The following is an 11,687-nucleotide window of genomic DNA, read 5'->3' on the forward strand; positions in this document are numbered from 1 at the left end:
AGAATACGTTTACCTTCCTCCTAAAGATTACCACATGTCAAAACACTTCCAAACCCCAAACTAAATATTTCATAAATTAAAATCTGCATAATAAATAATGTACACATATTAAGTAGAGGAATGACGTAAAAGATGATCACAGCTATTTTACAATGGGCTACAGGCAGTATCTTAATTTTCAGTAGATACCAATTCTGGTAACTTCTTGCCAAATTTCCACCACTTCACTATTTACTTAAATGACAACTAAGATATTTATAAATGTGTTGTTGTCAATACTAACACTTTGCACACTGCTGTCTTTGCCACGATATGGTGTACAGTCCAAGGGCTAAAACACCCTCTGCTACCATCTGGCACACTGGGAGGGGTGATGTCTTGGTCCTAGCTCTCATCAGAACTATTTTAGTCTGTAAACTAAAATAACCTCCAAGAAATGCTGTGTTTCTTTCTGTTTGCATCCAAAATTCAGATGCTTTCTAATAACATGGCTAATTCTTATTTTCCAAGCACCCTTTCTAGCATGAGCTCTGTTCAAACATGGGTTCACTCCACCATCATCTATAAGATGTATATGGTGTTTGCATTAATGGTGACCAACAGGACATGTTCTCCTCCTGTTCGGAAAATAAAACACTAGGTCTAAATCGTTCTTAAGGAAATAGGAATGGTGCAGCAGCCACCTAACATTGGAGTGACAAGATGCTTCCCATGTTACGGAGCGTGCGGGGCATGCTAACATCTTGCTGGAGTGTGTGACCACAGCAGTGAAGATTCTAGTCAGAGACAGGTGACTGGAGAACTAAAATAGTTGGGTTTCACAGAGGGCAGGAACTGTTAAGTCCATGTGACCCCACAGCCACTGAGTTCTGAGCAAATTGCCGGTATTTACCATTTCATAGTGACATAAGATCACTTTAAGCAAACCCAGGAAGCCAAAAAGCTCAAGGGATGATAGAGGTGCAGGGGACACTATTGAACTGTGCATTCAAAACACTGAGGTTTGGATGTAAACAGCTGCTGGCCAGCTTCTCAACTGGACAGAAGCAACTGTTGAACAGCTTGTATCCACTTGCTGCTTCTTCCAGAAGACACAAAACCCAGGGAGTTATTTTCAAGGAGCAAAACACAGGCATCAGGCTGGGCAGCAGAAGAAGGAAGCGCAGGCACTGCTGATAGACCCTGCAGCCATGTGGCTGCACACACCGTTAGGGGCCTGCAGATGCACTTTCAGGACCCTGGAAGGAAACCCAAGTATGGAGCACAATGGTGGATATTAGCCTGTAACATGTGGAATGTCAGCCTGAACAGAGATGCAGCTGCACTTTCTTAAGGCATTATTAAAGCCGTTATCTTTCTTCTCTAAATTAACTTGAGGAAGATGTTCATAAAAGATTAGGCTACTCTGGCACTGTGTTTTATCAACCATGGGTTTATAACCTACAGGATGGCCGTAGCTGCTGCCGCTGCCTAGGTCACACTACCTCTTGCTCAGAGCACTGGCCCATGGTGAGTTCACTTTGTATCTCCCCATTTCAAAATTCTCCCTCAGCTCCTCCTGGGTGATTTTTACCTGTATAAAAGGAGACTGCTGGTATCAGATCAGTTTTTGATGAACAGCATGTCTGATGTGCGCAGGCTGTAAAACCTTTGTTAAGCAGGAAAATGTTCTCAAACATCTTTCATAGTTGCAGTATTAAAAAGTTTACCACAGAGAAAAGGAGGGATAAGTAGATAGGCTTGCAAATATCCTTTGCATACATATTTTTTTCCATTATCTTACAGAAAGAGCTAGCAATCTGGAGCCATGGTGACAGAAAAAGAGGCATGGGAGTCCAAATCACCTAGTTTCTGAGAGCACAGAAGTAGGCTGGTTATGCAGCATTAGCCACTGGAGCAAAGCAGCAGCTTTTCCTTTTTTATTCTTTTAGCTTACCTTCCTTCTCTAGGAAAAGTTAAGTCCAGTCTCTCTTATGAGTGCAAAACATTATTGCTGAAAAAGAGGCTGCCTTCCACAGCACAAAACAAGAGCCATATGTCGGCAGAACGTCAGTATGTGCAAATCATGGGTGACATTACAGACAAACGATACAGCAGATCCTGACAGATCCTGCAGGCAGGAGCACCCTGTGCTTGCAGCCTTCCTCTCCCAGCAGGCAAGCTGCCTGCAAGCAGGAGAAAACATGCACTGGAGGCCTTTACAGGCATCTGCCAGGGGAAAACAAGTATCAAACTCAAACTGGGGAGGTGTTGGGTTTGTGCTGCTTGTTACTTTCCTTTATCAAAAGAAGGTGCACTGTTATCACACCAACGGGAAAGACAACAGGCATTGAGGGTTCTGCTGTTCTTTCCATTTGAATTTTAGCTTTTGCCCAGTCAGTAAAATCTGTAAAAACTGGCAAAACAGCATAAATGCATCCTAAAAGTCATTCTCTGCAATGGGACTAGCAAGATTCATGGTGTAGAAAATACTGAGAGTTTTCTTCATTCACACTAACTTAATTGCCTAAAGAACATGTGGAGAGAAATCTGGCTGCTTATGTAAAGTGTGAGTAGTGACAACCCATGTTTCTGAGAACACTTGCTAGATCCTCCATCAAAACCAGTGGCTGTAGCAGCTTAAATACAGGAAGGGACAAAAATGAGCACAGTTTTTCCAGTTCCTGTCAAAACTTTGTTGCTTATCTCAAAAACATAAGGATGATACCAATCTGCTTTTATTTTTTTTAAATCTATGTAGTCGCTGACCTTTAAGGTGCACGTTTCGCTTTTACTTCATGGTAAGGCTGAACAAGCTCAGAAATTGTAAGAAACTGAAAATCCAAGGGCGAATTAAATGGGAACAGCCACAAAATTGGACAAGTATCAATATTTACTGGGCAGCAGTTAGCACAGTGTGTACTGTTACACAAAGCACATTATTTATTCCTTGAGTACTCAGCCGCAGTTCTCTTGAAGGACTGCTGTACCAGTACAGGCAGACTGCTGTTGCGCAGAACCATCAGCTGGATGCCACAGAGGCTCAAGCGCTCTTCAGATGATGCTTTTCTAAAAGGCAAGTTCAAGTGTGCTGGTTAAAAGCTCTGCCTGGAATAAAAGGTGAGCTGCTAATGAACAATATGAGACCTACCAATTTTAGACATAGTATCTAGCACGTTTTCATGCACTTTTATGCGCCGGGCAAATCCAGTAGTTTTATTCTTTCTCCTTTTAGGTGTTCGTATATGGAGAGTTGAAATCTATGGTAGGAGTTCATATAGCAGTGTCCAGAGTTTTCTGTGAGACATCTGGCTGCCATTGCAGTTTGCTGCTCACCTAACATCATGCTGCTTCAGAGAGCGAACAAAATGTGGAAACTACTGCTTCACCGAGAAACTATCCGTGTAAGGTCCTGCCACGAACATGCAATCAGCTCTACGAGGATAGAAACAGGTGTTTACTCCTTCCTACATGATTTATTTGATCTCTTCTCTAAATCCCCCTCTCAGGCCAATACATCTCTGTGTAAACCCCATGCTAAAATTTTACCTACAGAAAGCATGTATTGTATGTGCACCGGTTGGCTCATGAAACACCCACAATTAAATTTCAGGGAACTTACACATTTTTACATAGGTTCAGATGCTCTGAGAAGTAAAATAGAAACAGAAGAGTTCTGGCCAACTTCTGTCAGCCTACAGACTTATTAGGTATTCCAGTCCAAGGAACCAGGAATGTAAGTATTCCTGTCCAAAAATATCCCGTTAAGACTATTTTATTTTAATCACAGCTGCACTAAAAAATATGCAGCTCTCTTACACCACCCAATACTCTTTCCCTGTTATGATGAAAGCACATTTTTCATGTTTTTTATTACAATCATCTTGAAGACAGACATGCCAATATCTGAGCATATTGTAAAGATCGGAAATTCACGTTGTATGTATCCATCACAGTTTACGTTACATACATCAATAACTTGCACAACGCTGTTAGGCAACTGTATTTAAACTAGTTGTATTTTAAACAGAGCATGTAAGATGTGACAAGTTATTTGGAGTAGACTTGGGAACGCTCGAGGCTCTGCTTGGGAGGTGAACTGTAGGGCAGCAGTGACCGGGCTGCAATATTAGCTGTTCGTGCACATATTAATTAACTTCGTTATTCGGGGATCAATGGACACCACCGTTAGTTTCATTGACTTTATAATTAGCAGTATCTTACTTTTGCTTGAATAAAGCTGTTTTACCTAACATAAAATCTATCATTTCCCGCCCGTTATTAGCATATAAACGTCGGAGCTGATTTTGCTCCTTGCAGACCTCCCCGGGAGGGCTCCTTCCAGCGGGGTGAGGAGGTCCCTGTTCTCCGCCCCAGCCCGTCCGGTCCCGTCCCGCTCGCTCCCACTGGCCAGCAGCCTCCGCTACCTGCCCGCGGCCACTCGGCCCTCCCGGGACCCCGCCGCCTCTCACCGCTGCGCGCAGCCTGGCGGCGGCCGAGCCCACAAGAACCGGAACCCGCCGCTTCACCCGCGAGAGGCTCGGCGAGTCCGGGGACCGCGCCTCACCCGTCCTGCTCTCCCGCGCAGCTTCTTCCCACCGCCTCGCCGAGGCGGGCCCCTTCCCGGAGGAGCTGCCCGGCCTCAGGAGCTCAGAGCAGGGGCACCGGGACGGGCGCATTCTCCTCATAAAGACCCCCACTGAGGGCGCTTCCCCCCAGCACCCCAGGGGCTGGCGGCCTCTCCTCACGGAGCCCTCCTCAGCGGGCACCCAGGCGGGATGGTTCTGGGCGCGGCGAGGAGGGGATCGGGGCGCTCATTGTCCCTGTCCCGCCCTGGGAAGACATGTTGAGCCACACCACTTTCCTCGATTTTATTACCTGAGGGAACTTGACAGAACTCGCAAAGACACAATTGCTATAGAGCTTCCACCGGTCTGTTTTCTCTTCAACAGAAAGCCAAACCAAAACGCTGCGTTAAGTTTTGTGAAGCCGAAACTAAGGAAAACTCCCAAAAAGCGGTAACGAAAGGAGCGCGGAGGCGAGCCGTGCTCCCCCGCCGTGCTAGGCTCTATCGCTATGTCGCGATATCAGAGGAGCAGAAAGAAACGTGCGATTCTCTACATAAGGTGTAAACACAGAAGAGAAAGAATATCACCGATGATTTAATATTAACAGTACCAGAAGTGGCGGGAAACCGTCCACTGAAACGTTGCCCCTTTTCAGTCAATCTGTCGCAAAGTGTCTCAAATTCATTTACTTGGCACTTATCGAAATTCGTGACGTCGAAAATGGATTAATAAATGTGAAGCCAACCTGAGCGAAACAAAATATTTTGTACTGACAACAGATGTAATGAAATAACAGCATCTTGGTTTCCTTTTTTCTTTTTCCTTTTTAAAATAACTTAAAATACACTAGAAAAAATATGGTCAATATAAATAATTTTGTTTTCATGGAGAACAAATAGATATAAAGCCCGTCCAGACCAAAGTTCGCATAGAAGAGCTTTCCCTCTGCCTTGTCAATGAGGGTCCGATGGCAAACTGGGGTGACCACCACAGATCGCAGGGTGCCCAGGTTAAATAGCGACACGTCTTCGAAATAATAACAATTATAATAATAATAAACAAAAATCACAAGGTTACGTGAATAGATACACCTTTATGAGATAAAATGTAAATGCCTGACAGTCAACTATCAATTCACAAGTTATAGCCAAAATAAACTTTGTTTGTGTGTATCAACATATTTTACATGTACCCCGTACCTTTTATTGGAATTTGCTGTGGTGTAAAGTGGTGGTTGGGAATTAAATACTCTTACAATTTTTTTCTCTTTTTTCATTTTCCTTTTTTTTTCATTTTTCTCTTTTTTTCCTTCTTTTTGCCCCCCCCCCCCTTCTCTCTTTTTTTTTTTAATTTCCTTTTCCTCTATTTTTTTAAATGTATTTTGGCTTTTTTTTTTTCCTTTACTTTTTGCCCCCAGGACGAGAGATCTGGCAAAAAGATCCATGCTCCATTCTCCCAGTGCTTCCCGTTCCCTTTTATTTCAGAGGTGGGACAGCAAAAGATCAGCAAGGATTTAAGAGTAGAAAAGGTAGTACTTGATCTCCCTCTGTCTGCTTCCCTACGAGATGAAAAGGGACAGAACCCAGCCACGTCCGTTTGGTTTTTCTTTTCTTTTTTTTTTTTCCTTTTTTTTTTTTTCTACTAAAGATGAGGGTGAAGTGCAAGTGAATCAAAGGACTCCATCAATGAAATACAAATACATGCAACCGGAATGCTGCTGCTGGAGGAAGTATCCCGGACAGTTTCCCATTAGAAATTCGCAGAGAAATCATTGTTCTTTAATTATTATTTTCCTTCTTCATTTTTTTTCCCTCTTCATCGTCATTTTTCTCTCTTCTTCTTGCTGCTACTCCAGACGTGGTTGTTAGACTGAAGTGTCTGATACACCGTGAAGGGAGGCCCGCCTCTCTTATCAAATTTCTTGTATTAAAGTGAACTTCGCAGAAAAAGGTCAGTTTGAAACCTGTGAACTCCCCAGCTGCACGTCCAGCTCCTCGAATTCCTTAAATAAGTGTACATCCCCCGTCCGTCTCTGTGCTCCCTCGCCTCTCCCGGTTTGGTGGGTCGGGTTTTGGGGTGCTTTTGGGAGGGTTTGGTTTTTTTTTTCCCCTCCCCCCTCCCCATGTATTTTGTGGTGCTGTCACAGCCCCAGGGCGGCGGCGTGCTTCTTGGCCTTGAGGCGGAGGTCTGCGATGCTGGAGTTCTTGCTGGTGGTCTTGGCGGCGGCGGCTGCGGCCACCACGGATGCGGCGGACGCGGACTCTGCCAGGGTGGCCAGCGGCAGCCCGAAAGGGGGCGCGGGGAACATCATGTAGGGTGCGTGGGCCAGGTGCGGGTGGAGGTGGTGATGCGCGTGGGCCACGGCGCTGTCCAGCTGCAGCTGCGCCTGCACCTGCGGGAAGGGCGGGGGGGGGGGGGGGGGGGGCCCCCGGGCGGCACGTGGCGGCGGGGCTCGCGCGTGTCCCGCACCCACCGGCGACCTGCGGGACCCGCGTGTGTCCCGTACCGTCTCCTTCCTACCCCCCGCCCCCCCAGCCCGCCCCACTTGCCTGCTGGAAGGGCATCCGTAGCGCGCCCACGTTCACGTAGGGAGCCACCCGGCAGGCTTCGAACTGCGTGGCGGCGCCGATCAGCACCCCTGCGGGAGGCAGCGGGAAACGGTCAGCGCGGGAGAGCCACGCATGTCAACACAGCACACCCACCCATCATCCCCAGTACCTTTGTGCAGTTGGTTTTCTTGCTTTCGGCATTTGGCTCTTCGGTTCTGGAACCAGACCTGGAGGGACAGGGCGAGGGGGACACACGGGGGTCACGGCCGCAGGAAATAAAAGTAAACCAGCGGATAATAACAATAATAGCAAACCCGACAGACAAAGAAACCGGCTACAGCACGGGCTGGGCTCCAGCCCCCCCCCGGGGCAGCCGCCGGCACATGAGCTCCGAAAGGCAAAAGGCAGGGGAAATAAAAATACAATATTTAAAAAAAATGAAATAGGAAGAAAACCAAAACACCAAAGTTAAAATGTAGCGGAGCGCTCCCCCCGCAGGAGCGAGGGGCTGAGCCAAAGGCACCCCTGTCCATACTGATAGCCTGAAAGACCTGAACAACCCCCCGGCATCGAATACTGTCTCTTGATAAGGGGCTTGGATGTTTGTACCATCAGGCCTCGTGCTCATTAATAAAGAAATTAATTAGCTTTATCTGCAAGAAAAAGTAAACACCAAGGAGTTTCATAACTCGGGATTTTTTAGTTGTTACTTTGGGGGATTTCAGAGGGAGGGGAAGCAATACTGTCATAAAAGCTTCACTACAAAAAAGTTTCGGTTTTCTTTTTTCTCTCTTTTTATTCATCCCCTTTTTCCTGCCTTCCCCCCCCCCCCCCCCCCCCCTTTTTTTTTTTTTTTTTTTTTCCCCGTTCCTCTGTGCAACGGAGTGTAGCACAGAAGCGGAATAATTCTCTTATTATCATGATAATCTAATTTGCTGCCACAGAAAAAGCTGCACGTCAAATAAAATACTCTCAATACTGAAAAAGGAACAGTTCAAATAAATTCCTAGAACCAAGTTCTGCTCCCTTCGGGAAAAGAGGAGAGGGAGGGAAGGCGGGAGAGCACTACTGAACGCATTCGTACTTTAAGGAACCGCATTTCAGACGCCACCCCGACCAGGCAACCCCCTCCCCGCGGCCAAAAAAATAATAATAGAATAAAAAAAGATGTCTCTTTTTGAGGTTTTACTTGGAGAAATTAATATAAACGTGATTTCCGCCCCCAGCAAACCTGCACGGCCGCTGCTCTCGCCCTCTCCCTTTTCGTGATTTAAAAATCATTGCGTAGGCGAAGAAAAAATATTATTGCAAAGCGTTTTCCGGAAGGATTTAAAGGGAGTGGGGTTACAGCGCGGATTATGGTCATCCTCCACCGCCTCTGTGGTGCGCAGAGCCCGCGGAAGGCAGCGCCGCCCTCCACCGTTCCTCACTGCCAAGTTGAAGCCCAGCAACTTTGGGTTTGTTAGAACATTTCTTGGGCATGAACAGCATGAGAAACGGGGAAAGCTGGAAGACGAAGGCTTTATGTATTTTATTTTTCTATCTGGATCAGGCTGCGCTGCCGTAAACTGCCCATTATTCTTAGTTCAACGTGACGGCTCCTGCCCCATCCCTGCCTCATCGCGGGTGCACCGAAACGGGGGGGTGTAGGGTATGGTGGTGGTGGTAGTATCTCTTACAGCCAGATTTCCGAGCAGCTGCAGATGTTGGGGCCCTAAAGCTGCTCCATGTGCTCAAACAACGACTGTCATTTTCTTCTCTTTTATTACTCCAACGGAAACTCACCGGAGCAGCCACATTTTTTTCCCATAGAGAAGCCACCTTCCTCCCCAGCCGGGCAAAGTCCGGACTCTCCCTCACTCTCTATCTCATCCCTATCAAACTCACAGAAACCATCCCAGAAACCAATTTGGTAAAACTTTGGGCGGACAGACCGAGGTTAAATTAGAGGAAGCTGCAGCTTCTCCGTGTGAGAGAACGCTCAGAGCAGCCTGGGTTTGCCCCAGCGTGTTTGTAGTTCATAAATCCGAACAAAGCCGGTCTATGCCCTTCGCTCAGCGTTCGCGCCTCTTCCCCCGAGATTTAACAGCTAGGAAAAGAATCCGATTGTAAATTTTGAGGGCACTTAGCAGTTTCTAATTTAGTTTATGGTTACTACACCTATAAAGTTAATTGACGCTGCCGCAGAAGCCCAAGCCGGGGAACAGCCACCGCAGCTGCCGGGGGTGAACGCGGGCTGGGAGCTGACAGGGGACCGAGCCGAAAGACACGTCGGGAGGCAATTTTAGGGATTTACTGGGTGCGGGGAACTCCACGCCACCCTGACAGCGTGTCGGAAGCGGCGGGCACAGGGCCCCGGCCGGCTGTACCGAGCACCGAGCCCACCCCGCACAGGCTACCTGCACCCTGGCCTCGGAGAGCCCCAGCCTCTGGCTCAGCTCCTCCCGCATGAAGGCGTCCGGGTAGTGGGTCTCGTCGAAAAGCCTTTCCAGCTCGTTCAGCTGCTCCAGGGTGAAATTCGTTCGGCTCCTCCTCTGCTTGATTTTCGTCTGCCCTTCCTCGTCCATCGCTTTCGCATCCTCCTTGCGCTCCTTCAGCTCTGGAGAGACTGGGCACGACAGAGGCGGTGAGATAGTCGGACCGGGCTGGAGCGGGGGCTGCCCAGACTGCCGGGTATCGATCCCCTACCCACCTTCCCGCTCCCGGCAGCCGGGGGAGGGGGAGAACCAGGCAGGAGCTCTCCGGGGCCGACGCTGGCTGGGCCTGCGGGCCGCGCCAGGCCCGCCTCAGCTGCTGACTTTCGGGGCCCCGTCACTCGGCTCCGGTAACGGCTGCAGCAGTGAAAGGCCCTGGAGGGCCGCCCCCTACCTCCCGGGCCGAGCCGGCCAGGAGATCGACCCCTCTTGTGGGAAGCTCAGCAACAGGTCCCCGCCGCTCTCCGCGGACCAGCGCGGTCCCTCTGTACCCGAGGTTTCCGTTTTCGTTGTTTAATTTGCTGCCAGAGACACGCCGCGGGGACCCTGCGCGGAACCCCGCGGGACCTGCCTGCCGGCCCGGCTCCCCGCGCTCATTCAGCACTGCTTCCTATGGATGCTCTGCCCGGAACGTTTGTCCGAAAAAAAAGGGACGCTACGAACCGCGGGTCCGCAGACACGGGCCCTGCCCCGCGGCCAGGCTCGGAACCTCCGCCGCTGCTCCGCCGGCACGGCCCTGCTGCTGAGAGCGTCCCCGGTACGGGCAACGCAGCCATTGCCCCAGCGCTGAAAAAGCGCGGAACAAGCCGCGAGGCTTCTCCAAAGAAAAGGAGCTGGGGGCACGGAACTCCATGGCACAGAGACGGTGCAGCGCGGCCGGGCCCCACGCGCGTCCGCGAACAGTGGGACAACAAACGGGCTGGCGATCCAGGCTTTCGTTGGCAGAGTGGCTTCCCGCGGGATGCTAACCAGGAACAGATCGCGTCGCGATCAACTTAAACGCTTGTTTAAATATTTTAATATAAACTTCGGGGCTGGCTGCATATTTCCCGTAATTAGGAAAGCATGGAAAGCCGCACTCTAACGCCTGTCACAGCCTCCCCACGGCCGCTGCCGCTACCCGAGCCCGTTCCACCCGCGACCGTGTCTAACCCAGTGCGCGGCCACCGCCCGCGTTCCACCCCAGCCAGGATAGAAGAGAAGGAAGAAAGGGGAGCCCCCGGTGCCGCCGTTACCGTCGCTGAGCTTGGGGGTGGCCGCCTCGGCGGCTCTCTCGGCGGCGGCGTCGGGCTCCCGCAGCGGGGACCGCCCGCCGCCCGCCCGCCCCGCGGGGCTGCCCGCTTCCTCTCTGCCCGGCTCCGCCGCTGCTCCGCCGCTCTCCCGCGGTCCGCCGCCGCGCAAGGGCCCACTCTCCAGCACCTCGCGGTAGGTGATGAGCTCCTTCTTCTCCTTCGCTTTGGGATCAAACGACTTGGAGACAAACGCCGTCAGCTCCTCCATGGCCGTGGCTTAGGGGCACGCTGCCCCGGCTCCCGGGGCGGGCATCCACGGAGCGGGCTGCCGGCGGCGCCCCGAGCCGTACTGAGCTGTGCCGCCCGACGTGCAGGGCTCTCGGGGTCTGATAGAGACGCCGCGATTGAAGTGGCACTATTTATACTTTGCAAAGCCTGCCCCTTGTTCCTGGCGAATTACCTCCCCTCGGAGCTCTGAATGGACCCCTTCTCCGCCGCCCGGCCGCGCCGCCCGCCGCGGGGCACCGCGCCCGGGGCGCCGCCTGCCCGCCCGCCGCCCGCCGCGCCCTAATTAGTGTAATTAGGTGCGGGCCCGGGCGCGAGGTCCCGGGCGAGCGCGGCGCGGGAGAGGGGCCGGAGCTGCGGAGAGGAGTGGCCACGGCGGGGGGCGGCCGGAGGGGGGGGGGGCGCGCAGGCTCCGCGCCCGCGCACCGCCTCGCGGGGCTCGAGGCGGCCCCGAACCCCCCAAACCCTCCCCGCCCTCCCCACCGGGAGCCTGCCCAGTGCGCGGCGGAACCGGCCCCGTGGGAGCCAGGAAAGTTCCTCCTTGGGCGCCCAAATCCCCCCAATCAATGACCGGCTAATTGGCAGTGACAAATAAATACA

The 11,687-nt window shown here is 51.1% G+C and overlaps 1 protein-coding gene across 2 annotated transcripts; it reads right to left on the reverse strand.

The window, feature by feature from the left end:
* Positions 1–5,893: 5,893 nt before the first annotated feature.
* Positions 5,894–11,256, reverse strand: SHOX2 (SHOX homeobox 2). 2 transcript variants are annotated; one of them, XM_062603461.1, is made up of 5 exons: positions 10,806–11,256; positions 9,496–9,704; positions 7,266–7,323; positions 7,097–7,185; positions 5,894–6,939 (listed from the first exon to the last, which is right to left on the reverse strand). In XM_062603461.1, exons 1-5 carry the CDS (start codon positions 11,068–11,070, stop codon positions 6,688–6,690), a joined length of 873 nt encoding a protein of 290 aa, XP_062459445.1. In that variant the 5' UTR covers positions 11,071–11,256; the 3' UTR covers positions 5,894–6,687. The 2 variants fall into 2 exon arrangements, with proteins under 2 accessions (XP_062459445.1, XP_062459446.1); XM_062603462.1 differs by lacking the exon at positions 9,496–9,704.
* Between the last annotated feature and the right edge of the window lie 431 nt (positions 11,257–11,687).

This window comes from Pezoporus occidentalis, unplaced genomic scaffold (genome assembly GCF_034315485.1).
Source record: "Pezoporus occidentalis ecotype Australia unplaced genomic scaffold, CSIRO_AGI_Poc_V1 ctg8, whole genome shotgun sequence".
Classification (NCBI taxonomy): domain Eukaryota; kingdom Metazoa; phylum Chordata; class Aves; order Psittaciformes; family Psittacidae; genus Pezoporus; species Pezoporus occidentalis.

Excerpts from the sequence above, each read along its gene's own strand:
- SHOX2 (XM_062603461.1), bottom strand. The coding sequence starts at position 11,070 with ATGGAGGAGCTGACGGCGTTTGTCTCCAAGTCGTTTGATCCCAAAGCG. Across the intron at positions 9,705-10,805 it reads CACCCCCAAGCTCAGCGACG|TCTCTCCAGAGCTGAAGGAG; the intron begins GTAACGGCGGCA and ends TGTCGTGCCCAG. Across the intron at positions 6,940-7,096 it reads TACGGATGCCCTTCCAGCAG|GTGCAGGCGCAGCTGCAGCT; the intron begins GCAAGTGGGGCG and ends CCCTTCCCGCAG.